Genomic DNA, 19,766 nt, shown 5'->3' with positions numbered 1-19,766 from the left:
AAGGTAGACAAAGCAAAGAGAAGGATAACATGAAGGTAATAAACATTGTGAACCTTCGAAATTCACCTGTCATGGTGACTTGTCCTGAAGAATCCCATGCTAGGAAGAAAAAATTATACAGTGTTATTTGATTCCGAATGCTTAGTTAAACAAAGTCAGTTCGTAGTATAAAATCAACATAAAACTGGGCAGGATTGTTATACTTGTAACCGCCAATTAGAGGGCAGTAGATTATCGATCGGAAAAAGGACGCGTAAAACACGTACGAGCAGCCTAGAGTCCTGATTGGTCCTGCTTTCCGCCTAGCCCAGCCAGTTAAGTCCAGAACACAAATCTCAGTCTCTGCAATATGAACCATTTATTTCAAAAAATGTACGCATAGTACTGGTCCACAAATGGATCTCTAAAGTTACCCTTCATTATGCTTACTGGGACCTAACAAGGATAAAAATAATACGTTTTTTTCAAATGAACAAATTATCGAAATCTACACTAAGAAATAGGAATTTATGAATATTATGAAATGACCGATATATGACATAATTATCTAGTGGACTTCTTTAGACTAGAAGTTTGTATTTAATCTCATATGTTGTTACTAGGCGATTTTGTTAAATAAAAGCAAGTGACAGAAAGTTATGACTCCTCAGGATGAAAGCCGAGATTCTTCGGGAATCACAAGGCCGATGCCTCCTCTAATAACCAATGCAATAACTAACATAAATACAAGGAATGTTAGGACACTTTGAGCGACCTGAATGATCAGTCAAATAGCTGCTGATATGGCGAGATAAAACCATATTCAAATTTTCGTATTGTTTTCTGAAATTTATTCACCATTGGGATTCATCTAATTATGGTTGCCAGAACAATTATTTTATGAAAGCTTAGGATTTTTATCGAAAATAAACCCCAAGTTTTCTCCTGTTGTTAAGTAGATGCGTCTTGAACAAAAGGAGTTGCACAGATGTTGTTGAAAGAAGCGCACAAAGCACTTATGGGATGTAATCTGATGAAGAATAAAAAACTACTACGGAGAACAACTGGAAATGGATTAAAGAAGCACCAACCTCAACGTGTAACGAGGTGCTGCGTCGCAACAAGCATCATCATAATGAATGGACCTCTATCAAAAACCTTGGTGAGATTCAAGAAAGAAAGACAAAGAAGACAGTAATTAACAACGGTCGAACAAGAGTAGAGAAAGTCAAGGCACAAGATGAGTACACAGAAGCAAGCAAGCAAGTGAAGAAGAGCATTAGAGCCAACAAACAGAAATACGTGGAAGACCTAACAACGACAGTAAAAAAAAGCTACGAGAGAAGGAAATGTGAGACAACCATACAGTAAACAAGAGAGATCAATCAAGAACAAAGGAGGCAAACCAATCACGGAGATTCAAGAACAGAGGAACAGATTGGTGGAACACTTCGACGAACTCTTAAACAGACCAGCTCCATTGAATCCACCGGATATTGAAGCGGCACCTACAAACCTTCCCATGGATGTCACTTCACCAACGATTAAAGACAAATGAAGATAAAGCATTAGGACCTGAAAACATCTAAGCTGAAATACTGAAGTCAGACATAGAAGTAAGTGAAAACATGCTTCACCTCCTATTTAGAACTAACAAGTGCCACACACATGCTGGAAACAAGTACACTTCATCAACGTACCAAATAAAAGAGATCTGAGAAAGTGTGAGAACTACAGAGACATCACACTAATATCAGTGCCAGGAAAGTTGCTGAACCGAGTGAAAGAACGGAATTTCAAACCGGAAGTTCATATGAGATCCAGGATCCTGAAGGTACAAATATCCTATGAATCTAGTTTTGGCCGCTAGTTACCATGAAGCAGCACCTTTCTGAACTTAACCTTTAGGTCAAAGGTTTAATTATTACCACCCTGAGAAAACATTCTGAGTTAATTTGAGTCACAGGATGGTATCTCAACCCATGCATAAAATTTAGTTCGTACAAAACATACTATTTTTGATCCTCTGTTGTAATGGACATTATTTGGATGAATAAATACTAGTTGAATATGAGAGAAATGAATCTCGTGAAATATACACCTATTTTAATACGCAATTAAGCTTATTGTTTGTGATACGATTGGCTTAAGTAGATACATGCTATATGAATCGATTCTATAAACGTCCTAATTTTGTCAACCAAATGACCCCATTAGTGAAACAGCTTAACATGTACAATTAAGGAATCAACAGTCATTTTCATGAACTAGCATTTCACACAGATCTAGATAACATGTATGCGTATATTTCAATCCTACTGAAAGTTATTCCCAATGCGATTTACACTTCAGCATGAAGATGGACTTCGAAGATTATAGATATACTTATTAACAAGTATCCTTTACATTGAATTTTTCGGATTCAATGATCCTTCTTAATCATTTTATAGTCTGATAATCAACCATAAATATCTGATCCAGATATGAAGGCGTGAATCGGAAAAGCAAGAGCGGCATATTTACAATTGAAGAATATTTGGAACTCAAAACAACTGTCTGTCAACCAACACCAAATTCAGAATTTTCAATACAAATGTCAAAACAGTGCTACTGTGTGGGATGGAAACTTGGAGAACTACCACAACCATCATCCAGTAGATACAGGTGTTTATTAACAGTTGTCTTCACAAAATAATTCGGATTCGTTGGTCAGATACTATCAGCAACAATCTACTATAGAAGAGAACAAACCAGATCCCAGTGGAAGAGGCAGTTAAGAAGAAGTACTGGAAGTGGATAGGACACACACATTGAGGATAGCACCCAACTGCATCAGAAGACAATCCCTCACATGGAATCCTCAAGGCCAATGGGGGTGAAGAGGAATACCAAAGAACACAATACACTGAGAAATGAAGACAGACATGAAAAGAATAAAAAAGAATGGAATAGAAGTATAAAGGAATATCGAGGACAGAGTGGGTTGTAGAATGCTGATCTGTGGCCTATGCTCCATTGGGAGTAACAGGAGTAAATAAGTAAATAAGTAATGAACTATGAATAACCTCAATCTTTCTTATAACATTCATATACTTTGAATAATAGAATGTAACATTTATATTATCCAAAAGTAATTCTACTATTATTAACCTGTTATGTAATAAACATAATAATTCAACCAAATAACTAACCAATCATATCACGGTTTTTATGTTGTTTTCCAATCGCCCACAATATAATTTTTTTTTAAATTTTTTACCTTTCAACAGTAACCATCGTAAATTGTTATGTAGATACAAAAACATGTGTACATGTGCGTATGTGTGTGCATCCATGAGTACGTACGTATGTTTGTGTGCATACATACATATGTATTTGTGTATTTGTGTACTTTTATAAACATACTAACAATTTTATTATAAATAGTCTTTTATTCATAGACAACTTCTTCTTGTTCTTCTGCATTACATTGCTTAAACTTGTTGCTAACTGCCCATACCCCCCCTCAAAGAAAAATAAAAAAGAGAAACATGCAGTTTATTGTAGAAACTCACTAAATTGTTTGTTTTTTAAAATTTTAATTTGACAATATTACATAATCACTTGGAAGATAATCATTGACGTGACTATATTATCTATATCTATACATAGAAGATAGTGACAATATTGTTCAATGAATCAAAATATCATCTTATTATTATTATCCATTATCATCTATTTATATTTATTTGTTGATTTCACTTATGGTATAAAAAGGTAAGTCAAATTACGTAATCACTGTGATATCTAGTATCTTCATTTGTTTTATTTTGTTTTGATGTAAATAAACTTTTAGTGATCATAGATCTGACTTGAAATGGATCATATGAATGATCACTGTCAAAATAGACAACATATCATCAATCTTTGATTTGATTAGTATTCGTGTATAATGGAATTAAAATAAGTCGAATATGAGAATGAATATTTTGAATATTTATATCTTGTATAATTACTTTACTTTACTTACTTACTTACTTACTTACTTACTTTACTTACGCCTGTTACTCCTAATGGAGCATAGGCCACAAACCAGCAAACTCCAACCCTCTCTGTCCGCGGCCTTTTTTTCTAGTTCCATCCAATTCTTGTTCATTTTTCCCATGTTTATCTCCATTTCCCGGCAAAATGTGTTCTTTGGTCTTCCTCTTCATCCTCATTGGCCTTGAGGATTCCATGTGAGGGATTGTCTTGTGATACAGTTGGGTGCTTTCCTTAATTTGTGTATCCTATCCAATTCCAGCACTAATTCCTGATTTCTTCCTCCTCTGGAATCTGGTTTGTTCTTTCCCACAGTAACCTTGTATAATTGTTGATCTATATAAACGAACAGAGAAACAAAGTGAAAAGAAGAGAGTGAAGTGAAATGATGTGCACTGCACTGGAGAAGGAGTGTGTACAAACTCGATTTAACTAAGCGTGAATCGATATTTATAGAAGAATAAAAATAAGTTACAGACATGTCATGAGTAGGATATGCAATGCACATACATACGTTCATATAAAACAATCAAGGTTATCATTTCAAGAAATGATAACAGAATATGGATCTAATTCATAATGGTATTATTTACTTGTATCTTCTTAATTAGAATGAAATGTATGTCCTGATATCCTACTGTTAGCCGTTATGTATCTTTGTTTATAGAACATAGATTACTTCAAAATAATCAAACCGTGTTAATAATGATATAACTTCAATGAATTCATCCTTATGATTTACAATAGAAAATAAAGATTTTGATGGAGTTTTGTTCTCTGAACTGGATAATTTAGTCGCGGAGCTTATATCGTCCCTCTGAACGACATCATCAACATAAACTTCAGGTAGAATTGAAGTGTTAGAATTTATCGATATGTAACTCCAAACTTGTCCTGTAGACCTCGATCTTAATTCATTACTGTTGACATTTAACCTGTCATAGTGTACTTCTTTTTTTTTATTGTATCTCCCATTATTGATTTGTTTCTTGGTCTTATATTTGACCATATTTTTTTCTGATCGAAAGATACAACCAAAATAAAGTAAACAATGATAAGTTAAAGATCAACGGTAATCAATCAAGATTGAGGTCTACATGAAGTTTGTGTTGATGATGTCGTTTAGAAGAAGAATGTAAACTCCACGACCAAACCATCCAGTTCAAAGAACAAAATTCTATCAAAATCATCCACTTGAGCTATCAATATTATCCACCATCTTAGAAAATAAAGTTTTTAAATAACGAAATAACTAATATGCTTATCTATTCATTGGTTTAATAAAAATTGATACTCATTAATATGGTTATCAATGTGAACTCCGCCTGGAGTCCCTCCGTGGGCTACTGACGGTCCCAATCCCGGATAAAGGAGGAGGATTGGGCATGGGGTTAGCGACTCCATCCCGTAGAAAACTAACTCGCTAAAAAAAACGCTAACCAGAAAAATTATTCATGGTTATCAATGTGATTTAAAAGAGACCATAATGTAATCATAAATTGAAATAAATGTTTTATACATGATTACGTAATATATAGAATAAATGGAATCCTGCGTACAGGATCGTGGATGTACACTGCTGAGAACTTCTATACTAGGACGAAATAACCGTTCGTTGATTTCAAGTTTTCAATAGTAATCTAGCTTTAATCAACTCATGAATTCAATGATTAACAATAGATGGATAATAAATTAATTTCCCAATCTTATCAAGATATATGAAAGACATTGATTTGAACTGTGAATATACATAAAAGGTAAGATATCTATGCCTTTATCTACTCAAAATGGATTGCCAATATTGAACAGGTTTATTTTGGACATAAAGCTTTAGATTTATAATCGGTTATTGGTTTTGTCTAAAAATATTAAATCTTCATCAGGTTTTGCTCTAATATACAGTAATGTATTTATATATGCACATACTAAAATGAATTAAACCAATGAAGGCAGTTTATGAGTCAATGATGATAACAGTGGAATAGATTACGTAAATAAGTGAAAAGTACAAATTGGTAGTGTGATGATAGGTGTAAGCTATATTGGATGCACTACCAGACAACTGAACCAAAGTGTTAGTATACACCTCCCTTCGTGGTTAGGAATAGGTAGTGTCAAGACAATACGCAGCTCGGTCTTATCATGCTTGATCGATAGCAGTTATGTAGTAGACAGAAATAAGTCATTTAATGTCATTTATCGTATTCCTACTAGTTTTCCTTATGGTGTTCGATCTCGTCTCTAACACTCGGCAGAAGCTATAGGAGTTCGAGCCAACAATCCAAGTCTTTGTGTTCATAAGAAAGTTGTAACACACTTATTTCTCCCTCGACCTTAATAAATGGTTTTATTTATTATTATTTTTCATACTCTTTCTTCACCACCTCCCACTTTTTTCTTCCCTTAAATATACGCTTCATGGTCCAGGTATCTGAACACTTCTTATTACTGATTGAAATCATGAGCCAATTGGAGCTAGACCACCATGGAAAACCTGGAAGGACTGGACGGCCGTTTTGCCCCAGTATGACACTCCTCAACAGTGCGCACCCACGATCCCGCTCCTCACGAGATTCGAACCCAAGACCTATCAGTCTTGCGCCAGGCGCTTAGCTTACTAGATCACTGAGCCGGCACCCAACGGTATTAGTGTCTAACTTCCACCAATCCATGAAGTTGCACCACCGTACACCATTGTCTTCAGTGAGTTGATATCTCACAACAGACCTGGTTGAACTCCACTTCTTATTACGTAATCTTATAATGAATGTTATCTCATTGTCTATATTCTTCTAATCACTGACTTATTTCCCATTATGTGACATTGATTCAAGCCTTTATTATTCTAATCACAACTCGTACAGTTGTCATCACACTATCAATTTGTACTTTTCACTTATTTATGTAATCTATTCCACTGTTATCATCATTGACTCATAAACTGCCTTCATTGGTTTAATTCAATTCGTAGGTGCATATAGAAAAACATCACTGCATATTAGAGTATAGTCTGATGAAGATCTAATCGAAAACAATAAAGTTCGCTTATATATATGTTTTTCTAAATTACAATATGGGAATTTCTCAAATTGAATTTGAATCCAGAAGACGGAAGCTACCAAAAACCTTATAAATACTCTAGTTACTTCAACATTTATAAGTCTACCATGTGGAGTTCTAGCATACGGAAGACCTGAAGATCGAAGAAATGATTAGGAATTCAATATGAAATGTTTGCAGTTTGGATAGTTTTAATTTCTACAATCGATTTATTTATTTATTTATTTATTTACTTACTTACTTACTTACTTACTTACTTACTTACTTACTTACTTACTTACTTACTTACTTACTTACTTACTTACTTACTTACTTACTTACGCCTGTTACTCCTCGTGAAGGAGCATAGGCCACTCACCAGCATTCTCCATCCAACCCTGTCCTGGGCAATCCTTTCTAGCTCCGTCCAGTTGTAATTCATCCTTTTCATATCTGCTTCTATAATCCGACGCAATGTGTTCTTTGGCCTTCCTCTTTTTCGCTTCCCTTCAGGGTTCCAAGTTAGGGCTTGCCTCGTGATGCAGTTTGATGATTTGCGTAATGTATGTCCTATCCATTTCCATCGTCTTTTCCTAATTTCTTCTTCAGCTGGAAGTTGGTTTGTTCTCTCCCACAGAAGGCTGTTGCTGATGGTATCCGGCCAATGGATGTTGAGTATCTTGCGTAGGCAGCTATTTATAAATACTTGTACCTTCTTGATGGTGGTTGTTGTAGTTCTCCAAGTTTCAGCTCCATACAATAGAACTGACTTGACGTTCGTATTGAAGATTCTCACTTTGATATTGGTTGAAAGTTGTTTTGAGTCCCATATGCTCTTCAATTGTCGGAATGCGACCCTTGCTTCGCCGATCCTCGCCTTTACGTCTGCATCTGAACCTCCTTGTTCATCGATGATGCTTCCTAGGTATGTGAAGGACTCTACATCTTCCAGAGTTTCGCTATTAAGAGTGGTTGGATTGCTGTTCTCCGCTTTGAATTTGAGGACCTTGGTTTTCCCCTTGTGTATGCTGAGGCCTACTGATGCAGAGACTGCTGCTACACTGGCTGTCTTCATCTGCATCTGTTCGTGTGTACGTGATAGGAGGGCTAGGTCATCTGCGAAGTCCAGATGGTCTAATTGGTTCTGAGCTGTCCATTGTATTCCGTGTTTTCCTTCCGATGTCGAGGTCTTCATAATCCAGTCGACCACCAGAAGAAAGAGGAAGGGAGAGAGTGAACAGCCTTGTCTGACTCCGGTCCTTACTTGGAATGCATCTGTCAGCTGTCCTCCATGCACTACTTTGCACTGTAGTCCGTCGTATGAGTTCCGGATAATATTGACAATCTTCTCAGGAACTCCGTAGTGTCGAAGAAGTTTCCATAATGTCCTCCTATCTACACTGTCGAATGCCTTTTCATAATCAATGAAGTTGATGTATAGTGATGAGTTCCACTCAACTGATTGTTCGACGATGATCCGTAGTGTTGCAATTTGGTCTGTGCACGACCGATCCTTACGGAATCCAGCTTGTTGATCTCGAAGTTGGGCGTCTACTGCATCCTTCATCCGGTTCAGCAACACTCTGTTGAAGACTTTCCCTGGTATTGACAGTAGTGTAATGCCTCTGTAGTTTTCACATTTGCTCAGATCTCCTTTCTTTGGAATCTTGATGAGGTGTCCTTCTTTCCAGTCCATCGGCACTTGTTCCTCCTCCCAAATCTTTTTGAATAGAAGGTGAAGCATGTTTGTAGTTACTTCGATGTCTAATTTCAGTGCTTCAGCTGGTATGTTGTCGGGTCCTGCTGCCTGCCCGTTCTTGATTTGTCTGACGGCCATTCTAATTTCTTCCGTAGTTGGTGGATTGACATCTATAGGAAGATTTGTGTGTGCTGCTTCGATGTCCGGTGGATTCATTGGAGCCGGCCTATTCAGGAGTTCCTCGAAGTATTCTACCCATCTGTTCCGCTGTTGTTGAATTTCAGTGATTGGCTTGCCTTCTTTGTCTTTGACCGGCCTCTCTGGTTTACTGTATTTCCCTGCTAGTTTCTTCGTTGTATCGTGAAGCTGTTTCATATTTCCTTCTCTTGCAGCTTTTTCCGCTGTCGTTGCTAGTTCTTCCACGTATTTCTTCTTGTCGGCTCTAATGCTTTTCTTCACTTGTTTGTTTGCTTCTATGTACTCAGCTTGTGCTTGGACTTTCTCTGCTCGTGTTCCGCTGTTGTTAATTGCTGTCTTCTTGTTCTTCCTTTCTTTGATCTTGTCCAGTGTTTCTATAGAGATCCATTCCTTATGATGGTGTTTCTTTAGACCCAGAACCTCTTGACACGTTGAAGTTAATGCTTCTTTGATACCCTTCCAGTTGTCCTCCATACTAGTTTCTTCTTCCTTCAGTAGATCTTGTAAGGCTTGGAACCTGTTGTTGAGAGCTATCTTGAACTCATTGAGTTTGTCAGTATCTCGAAGGAAGGCTGTATTGAACCTTTGTAGTGCTGTTTGTCCACTTGTCCAGTTCTTTTTCAGCTTCAGTTTCAAATTGGCTACAACTAGGTGGTGATCTGAAGCTACGTCAGCTCCTCTCCTGGTTCTCACATCTTCCATTGTCCTTCGGAATTTTTTGTTGATGCAAATATGATCGATTTGGTTCTCTGTAGTGTGATCCGGTGAGATCCATGTAGCCTTGTGTATACGCTTGTGTGGAAATATTGTGCCTCCTATGACCAATTTGTTGAATGCACATAGATTTGCGAATCTTTCTCCATTTTCGTTTCTTTCTCCCAGTCCATGTCGTCCCATAATATCTTCATATCCAGTGTTGTCTATTCCGACTTTGGCATTTAGATCTCCCATCAGAATAGTTAGGTCCTTTCTTCGGCATTTCTCGATGATTGACTGCAGCCGCTCGTAGAACTGATCTTTAATGTCGTCGTTGCTATCATTGGTGGGTGCATAACATTGGATAATATTCATTAAGATCCCCTCCTTCTTTGTTTTGAATGATGCTTTGATGATTCTGGATCCGTGGGATTCCCATCCTACAAGTGCATTTCGTGCTACTTTGGACAGCATAAGAGCGACTCCCTGAGTGTGTGGAGCATTGTCCTCTTCGTGACTGGAGTATAGCAGCATCTCTCCCGTAGCTAGCCTTTTCTGTCCAGCTTGGGTCCAGTGTGTTTCGCTGATTCCCAGTACTGCTAAGTTGTATCTTCTCATTTCCATTGCTATTTGACTGGTCTTCCCGGTTTCCCACATTGTTCGAACGTTCCATGTGCCTATAAAAATTTTTGCTCTGGTTGTTAGAAGGGGCATCGGCCTCGTGGCTTCCGAAGGAACTCGGCTTTCACCATGAAGCGTCATAATTCTTCTAACTGAGGACTTTCTAACTCCCAGGGCAGAGTTAAAATGGTTTGGATTATTTTTTCTGGTAAGCGTTGTTTTAGCGAGTTAGTTTTCTACGGGATGGGGACGCTAACCCCATGCCCAACCCTCCTCCTTTACCCGGGCTTGGGACCGGCAGTAACCCTATAAGGGCTACAGGCGGAGTTAATCGATTTATTTGTCATTCAACAATATCAAATCAAAAAAGTAATCTCCTATTATGATTTCTTCAATTTTAAAAACGACCTTTTTTAACGCGATGGCATCTCAAGCGAACAATATTGGATTCGAATCCTACAGTGAATATCAACTCTGAGATGCAGGTACATCCTGCCGACAAGTCCCAAATAGAACGAAATGCTCATCAAACTGGATTCCACTGCTAGCCACTATTCATCTTTGCTTAAAAAACGTTGTGAATTAAGGCTATATCGAGGCAATACGCACAAGATGTACATTTGACAATAACAGACTGATCAATTACAGTTTTAAACATCAATGGGATGAAGATGATGCAACGAAACAATACCAATATCAAATTAAACTTCCCATATTTTCCATCATACTACTGAATAAACTACTTAAAAACATTTTTTTTTAAAAAAAACAAGATTATGTAACAATTAATTTCCCAAATTGTAATTTGTAAATCATTATTACAGGCGAAATAATAAAAACAAATCAGAATTCGTTTATGTTTTTAATTTTTTTTTAAATTACAGTCTCACAGCTTGGCTTTTCTTTAAACAAAGAAAAAAACACACAACAACAATCAGGATTGATTGTCAACACATGCTGAGATGATATTCTCCATGGCAACTTGAACCGGTGCATAGTTGTGCCTGGTCCTATATTGTAGCTAACTAACACTGACATAGAAACAATGTAACAGCTTTTATTTTCTTTTTTTTTAATATTTTTTCAAAAATCCCAGACAAAATAACTTGGAAACTTACTTTATATGAAAACCAAAAAAAAACGGAGGAATTAAATCGAGGAATTAGTTTATTGAAAAACATTTTATAGTGAATATGATAGGGTATATGTGATCTTTGAATATGATAAGTTATCTTTGATAAAGTTATATTCTGTGAACTGTATAGAATCAGAGCAAATAATTCATTTGATCTATGAATTCTGTCAGTGAGTTCTGGTGGATTATGTAGTGTAATCACAAATGATTGATCACTGGGTGGTGACCAATGTCATATGTGTCAAGTACATATTAGTGCAGATCGAATGCTATCAACCACGTTGCAATGTGGCCACCAGTCTAGGTGACTCGACATTGCGAACACTATGTTGAGATTAGATGGTGGTTGGAGGTAGTCAACAGGAAACCCTGGACCCGGATTTCATGCTACTTGGCACTCGTCAGCAAGGTGTACCTGTAATCTTGAGGGAACTGGTGCTCCCTGACGGATTCGATCCCCTGTTACCCAGCTTGACAGTCAAAGATGTTACCAGTGAGCTATCCGGTCCGTAGGTATATAGTGTCGTTTGCTATGCTAAGCCCATATAACTTATTCTAGCTTCTGGACAGACAAGTTTATTCATTCTTCTTGAGTCACGTTTTGTCCTTGTTAATTATTCACTTATTAACCTTGATTGTTTTTATGTAAGCGTATATGTGTGTGTGCATTTCCAATCTTACTCATTGCACGTTGATAACTGAACTTTGTCTGACTATAAATATTGATTCACGCTTAGTTAAATCAAGTTGGCTGACACACCTTCTCTACTGTGCGTCATTTCACCTCACTTTCTTCTCTTTGCTTCGTTTCTTCAGTCATTTGTCTCGATCAACGACTGTATAAAACATACATATTCAAAACATCCATTCTCATATTTGATTTATTTGGTTTCATTATTCCTTAAGTTGATAATGATATAGGAGGATAGCTGACATGAATATTTCGATAACAATCAATCATACGATGTGATTGAAGTCAGATCTTCAATTGAAAAAGTATACTCCAATTTCTGTATTTGCAAATTTGAAATGTGAAAGACAAGACAGTAGACATACAAGCCACTTAAGACAGACTAAACTTTATTGAAGGTTAAGATAACATATCTAGCTTTTTATATATATATATTCAGAGATATCTTTTCTTAATGGACAAGACTTTGACGAAACTTGGTTTACTTCAAGCTGAAATGCGACTATTACTAAGACCAACTTCAATCAATGCACAGTTTAGGCCAACTATTATTTAGATCCATCGCTAATGAATAACTCATTTTCGACATGGTTGAACTCATTATTTATAATTTTCGACTGGATCCTTGTGAAGTCTTCTGGAACATTTTCACGTATATATATAAATGATCAACAGAAAATAGTTCAGATCAAACGTAGTTTTTATCAAAGAGTAGTTTCTCATAGTGTCTAAACATATTTCAAAGAAAGCTGTCTAATGTTAGGTTTTTATGGGTAGTCAATAGTGAACTATAGTCCTAGGTTAATTGACACTTATCAGCAATTTGTACCTAGAATCTTAACAGAATTGATTCTCTGCAAGATTTGAATTCGGTTCATCTAGTTTCACAGTTTGTGACATATCGTATCTAATATTGAATCACCTACATTAGTGATAACATTATAAACTAGTCAGCAGAGTTCATTCAGTACCGACCACTACAAAAATCACTACTCACTGATTTATCGAATGTAGAACTCCTTAACTTCACATATTTGATAATACACATTTTATCTTTTACATTTGTAAAAGCTAAATATTAATGCGTTCTAATAGTTGAGATCTAAGTCAATTGAAGCTAAATCACCATGAAAAACTTGGAAGCACTATTGTGGAACTCCTCATCAATGTACATACACGCCTCACGAGATTCGAACCTATGATCTATCGGTCTCGTGTGCGAATGCTTAACTTCTAGATCACTGAGTTGGCATCTTAATGTCTACCTTCAACTAATTCACGAAATCGAACGAAACATCCACCATTGTCTTCAGTGAATTACTATCGTGGATTATAGATGCACACCGCTGAGGAGTCCCACCTTAGAACGAAACGTTTATTCAGTACTTTCAAGTTTTCAATGATGGTCTAACATCAATTGACTCAATTGATCTCAACTATTAAAATGATTATAATATTCACACAAAACCCCTCTTGGATACTAATGAATTCATCAAGAATAACATGATCAAATAAAGAATTTTCACAATTCATCAAAATCATCTTTATTGATTGAAACAATCTAAAACAAACAACCAAAAAAATGCGATACTTCTTCAAGTAATCATAATCATTATAATAATAATGGAATAATTCTCATTGATTCATTCATTCCTAATGAATCAATTATTGATTAATCTGTGATCAAAAATATAAAAAAAAAACACAAAAAAATCGAAAACTTTGTAACTATGATCATTATAGTTGGTATTTGTATCCAACTCGACAACTAGAATGTTATTTATGATGAAGTAATTTCATATAAATTAGTTTGGAATGTTCAGAAATATGTTTATTATTATTAGTAGTATTAGTAGTATCGGTTGTGAGTAGTAAGTACTCATTTAATTATTAGATATTGTTACCATGTCACCATGTAATAATTATTAGAAAACGGAATTAAATATTCATTGGATATAAACAGATCAATAATAGAAATTAAATGAATCATCAGTTTTATAATACAAATAGAAATTGTTGGAATGTTGTTATAGTGATAAAAAAATTCGATAAATTTGATCAATATACAATCAATTTATTAGTTGTCATGATTACTACTAGTTAAGATGTACTCAATTAAGTATAGTAAGAGTTATGTTGATTAGACATTCTATGTGAGTTTTGTTTTTATTATCTAGAAGATAGTCAATTTAGTTTCTATGATCAGATATAGTGTTTGTTTTAAGTCTTATGATATTCTTTGTACTATGTTTGAAAGATTTGGACAATAATCATGATCTTAGAAGCATTGGACGGCTGTTTCGTCCTACTGTGGGACTCCTTAGTAGTGCGTATTCACGATCCCGTCTCGTGAGATTTGAACCCAGAACCTATCATTTTTACGCACCAGCGCTTAACCACTAGATCAATGAGCTGGCCGGTATCCAATGGTGTTAATGTCTAATTTCAACTAATCAAGATCTTCTTTACATTTTTAAACTAAGCTATTTTTAAGAAATCAAAGAGATAAACTGTCAATGATTTTTATTAATTGTAATCAATTAATGACATCCTCAGTAAAAACTTCAGGTAGACGTTTGTGCTGAGGATGTCGTTCAGAAGAACGATGAAAGCTCCATGACCAAACCATCCAACTCAGAGAACAAAACTACATCAAAATCATCCGACTGAGCTACAAATCTTCTTTACCATCTTAGAACTCAATAATATATTTGAATATCATGAATCAGTGATCTGTTTAGGGGTTAAATGAACAAAGAAATCGACGTGAAATATCATGGCCTGTAAAGATGTTTCTATAGCTAATCTAGTAATTAAATTAGGTACTTATCTTTTTATAGAAGAGACTACTTTAAATAAAACTGTTTATCCTAATAAACTTAGGTTGAATGATGATTGAAAAGTTATATACTCATAGAGTGTTAAATGCAAATCTGTTACATTTATTGTTACAGTGTATTACTAATGAGTAGTTCAGTATAATGATTGGATAGCGGTTAAATTGAAGATTATGGTTTTTGAGATTGTTCAGTTTTGTTGATTGATTTAAACACAGATAAGCATAGAGATAAGTTAATGATGATATATATATATACTTATTGAGAACTTACTACATGAAGGATTTAAGTAGTTTTAACGACAAGTATCGAGTTGACTATATTCAAAATGTGACGGTTATTATAACTGAGGAATTAACTGCCGTTAATTATAGGATTCTAGGTTAAAACGTATCAAGTTAACCTTTTTATTATAAATATGTATACTCTAAAATAGATACCTCGTAGATTCTTTAATGTTGCCTATGAAATTAAAAGAACGAAAAGCGAACGTCCGATGCTTTAACCGGATTGGTGGATATGGAGAATCCACCTAGGGGAGTTGGATAACCTTGATTTCAAGTCAATGGTGCATATTGGTTTCAAGATTCTAATAAAACAAATGTCATATGAACCTATTGTTGATCACCGACTACCATGGGTGAGGTTGCTCCATTGCTTTGTGGATCAGACCTTTAGGTCGAAGGTTCAGTGTGTGACTCGTCAAACTGGATTCCACTGCTAGCCATTAACAATCTTTGCTTATAATGCTTGTGAATCATCTAGAAAACATTTAATTTAGCTAATATTAACTATTAATATGAAGATTAGAAAAATAGCTGGATATCTAAAATCGCTCTATATGTATGAAATTTCTCGAAAAAAAGACACCTCCCTCCACAATGATTCAGTTCACTGAATCATCTCGTGACAGTACATTGTAGAATGTCAACAGAAGTGAGGATTCCCACAATAGGATGAAACGATCGTCCAGCAATACAAAGTTTTCCATGGTGGTCTAGCTTCAATTGATCTCAACTATTAAAATTACTATAATATCCCCAAAAACCCTTTCTGATATTAATTATAAAAAGCTTTAAAATACCTTATTATTGATATTTACGACTGAATTTCCACTAATTTTTCCTGGGATATTTATATTTTGTGAGGGAGGGGGATTATTTCAATCTAACGGATGAGTTCAACTTGATTGATTTTTATTGATTTAAATATCTTGACTTCAGTCACTAAGCCATTTGATATACTCTTCATCAAATGCATTTTTTAGTTTTTAATGTTTCATCAATTTGTTTCCGGGTTTGAAAGTGTTATGGTCCAAAACCGCCAATCAGATGCAGCGAATTATCGATCGGACCAAGGACGCGTAAAACACATGCGAGCAGTCTAGAGTCCTAATTGATCCTGCTTTCCGTCTAGCCCAGCCAGTTAAGTCGAGAACACCGATCTCAGCCTCTGCAATATGAATCCTTTATTTCAAACATACTCGGTTTATATATCAACCAGACAGACCACAACGTAGCATAATATAGAAAATAACATTTGTACAAAATTTGACCCAATGTGGCTGTGAATGTGGGAGGCAGTGAATAATACTTACTTACTTATGCCAGTTACTCCCAATGGAGCATAGGCCATAGATCAGCATTCTACAACCCACTCTGTCCTCAGCATTCTTTTATACTTCTACCCCATTCTTTTTCATTCTTTTCATGTCTGTCTCCATTTCTCAGTGTATTGTATTCTTTGGTATCTCTCTTCACCTCCATTGGCCTTGAGGATTCCATGTGAGGGATTGTCTTCTGATGCAGTTGGCTACTTTCCTCAATATGTGTGTCCTATCCACTTCTAGCACTTCTTCCTGATTTCTTCCTCCCCTGGAATCTGGTTTGTTCGCTCTCACAGTAGGTTGTTGCTAATAGTGTCCGGCCAATAGATCCGAATTATTTTTTGTAGACAACTGTTAATAAACACCTGTATTTTCTAGGGCAGTGACTAATAGACCGGGTTTAATTCAAGAATGGTAAAACGTATAATAATGGTTCATAGGTCAAAATGAAGCTTATAATAAGAGGAACATGAATATGAATAGTTTAGTTATTTAACAAGTATACGATAAAAATATACGTATAGTACTGGTCCATCAATAGATCCCAGTAGTTACTATTCATTATGTTTATCGGGACCTAACAGAAAGTAATAATAATTCTGAAGTGTGTAAGAGAATAGGATAAAACTTAACTTAAAGGCAGAGATTGATTAAAACCTCCTAGGGGATAGTAACTTATTCATATTTTCAAATAATAAAATAGATTAAGACATATCTGTTATGTAGATTGAAGGACTAATTGCATTCTACAGCTTGGATTATTAGTACCATCTCTTACATTCATAATATCTATTGAGTCAATTATCTACATAAGAGGTTGATTTCCAAGATTGTTTTTATGACTCTAAATTGACATTGATTATAAATTATCTTGATGATTTAAACAAGTTTAAAGCTTCAATGCATTTGAAGTTATAAACTAAAAGAATATTCTTGTTTTAAATAATCATCAGATGAATATGGTAAAGTGGTTAGAGTTGTAAAACTATCAACAATCACACTGTTGAATGCCAGCTCTGTAGTCTAGAGGTTAAGAGTTCATGCACGCGAAACCGAAGGTTCTGAATTAGAGTCTCATATGCGGAATCGTAGATGTGCACTGCTGAGGAGAACAAAATGACTGTTCAGTGCTGATCTCGCATAGATCGACTCATCAATCTAACTTTTAAAAATAATTGAAGTAATAGAAACTTAGTTCATTTACGAACTACAGATTTCTGCCATCAAATTTGAGTTGTATTTTGTTTGATAATGTCTAGTTTCTTAAACTATAATAAATGGAACAGTAATTCAAGCACTAAGCCGTTTGCTTACTAGTAAAAGTAAATGTCCATATGTACTAGGCATAACGAAAACTGATTTTTTTTTCTCTCCAGATTATGCCAACATGACCTTGAAGAACGTTCTTACCGCTGTAAATCCTTTTCAGTTTATTAGGTCATTTTTAATTGTTGACCAAAGAAATACGATCTGCACAGCACGTTGCCAGTATTGGTCATAATAATAATAATAATAGCGATCACTAATTACATCTTTAGAAATGTTATAAAAGGTCATAAAACAATGAGGTTTCTGTGGATTTTTCCAATTAGCGGCATATAAAGTTGAAATTTGACTTCTATTTTATTTCTTGGTAAATGATTGACGAAATTAAATTATTGAGTATAAGATAATTGTAAATATTGGAGGTTATTTCAATAGTATATAGTTACTTACTTACTTACTTACGCTAGTTACTCCCAATGGAACATAGGCCACAGATCAGCATTCTACAACCCACTCTGTCCTCGATATTCCTTTATACTTCTATTCCATTCTTTTTCATTCTTTTCATGTCTGTCTTCATTTCTCAGTGTATTGTGTTCTTTGGTATTCCTCTTCACCCCCATTGGCCTTGAGGATTCCATGTGAGGGATTGTCTTGTGATGCAGTTGGGTGCTATCCTCAATGTGTGTGTCCTATCCACTTCCAGTACTTCTTCTTAACTGCCTCTTCCACTGGGATCTGGTTTGTTCTCTTCTATAGTAGATTGTTGCTGATAGTATCTGACCAACGAATCCGAATTATTTTGTGAAGACAACTGTTAATAAACACCTGTATCTACTGGATGATGGTTGTGGTAGTTCTCCAAGTTTCCATCCCACACAGTAGCACTGTTTTGACATATGTATTGAAAATTCTGAATTTGGTGTTGGTTGACAGACAGTTGTTTTGAGTTCCAGATATTCTTCACTTGTAAATATGCTGCTCCCGCTTTATCGATTCACGCCTTCACATTTGCATCAGATCCATCGTGTTCATCAATGATGATGACCATATATGTAAAGCTTTTTACATCTTTCAAATCTTCGCCGTCAATTCTCTGTAACATGTGAAATCTATTCTTAATAATCTATACAAATTTTTTCTTAAGCACCAATTGATTTTATCTTCATAGTTATTACGAGCTCAGAAGATACTGGATAGTTATTTTCTTCTTTTCTTAATGTGAAACGTCTCCACGATAAACACTCAAAAACCAGTTTTTAAGAGTTCAACTTGATTAGGGTATTTTTAAAGCAAATTAATCTGTTATTTACATTCATTTCATTTATGCAGCCTACCTTGCAGATAATCTCAACTGATGGACTCATGTTACTTAAACTGATTTATTAACTTCCTATCTCTGACTTTAGTTAATTCATCATATATAGAGTGACCATTATCCATTTCAATGGTCGATTGCTGATTTCTCTCCTATCCTCACATACATCTAACATTTTGGGGAGAACTTGGTCAATACGTACATCAGTGTAAGCATATAAATCACATGATAATTAGGATTATATTCCTATGGTATTTGAATAAACTACTCAGAGACTTTAGTGAAATAGAAACGTCAATAATGATTCAGTTTCATTCGGTAACAAATAAAGTAGTAAAAAATTCTACTGAATTCATTCATTCGTTGATAATAAAACATAAAAATCTGTATAAAACAAAATATACCCTGATCATTTATTCACTGGTTATTATTCGCGCGCGAGACTGAAGGTCGTGGATTCGAATCCCGAAGTGGACATCAACTCTGAGATGCAAATACATCCAGCTGACGAATCACCATTGGGACGAAATGCGTGTCTGTTCAATAGATTTCAAGCATTTTATTTATTAGTCAACTACAGTATTTGTCTATGAATTGTGTTCATAAAGAAATTTACACAGTATCAATATTATTCATTTTGAGTAAAACAAATTCATCATGT

General features: G+C 35.3%; 1 protein-coding gene across 1 annotated transcript in view; it reads left to right on the top strand.

Annotated features, from left to right (window-relative positions):
* The first annotated feature begins 3,209 nt into the window (after positions 1–3,209).
* Positions 3,210–19,766, top strand: part of FBN3 (Fibrillin-3) — a 109,239-nt gene continuing 92,682 nt past the window's right edge. Inside the window, exon 1 of the mRNA XM_051214009.1 lies at positions 3,210–3,735. Coding sequence (XP_051070034.1) covers positions 3,653–3,735 — 83 coding nt within the window. The 5' untranslated portion in view covers positions 3,210–3,652. The remainder of the gene's footprint in view (positions 3,736–19,766) is intronic.

The sequence above is a fragment of the Schistosoma haematobium genome, chromosome 3, assembly GCF_000699445.3.
Source record: "Schistosoma haematobium chromosome 3, whole genome shotgun sequence".
NCBI lineage: Eukaryota > Metazoa > Platyhelminthes > Trematoda > Strigeidida > Schistosomatidae > Schistosoma > Schistosoma haematobium.
This window is presented reverse-complemented; position numbering and strand designations above follow the sequence as displayed.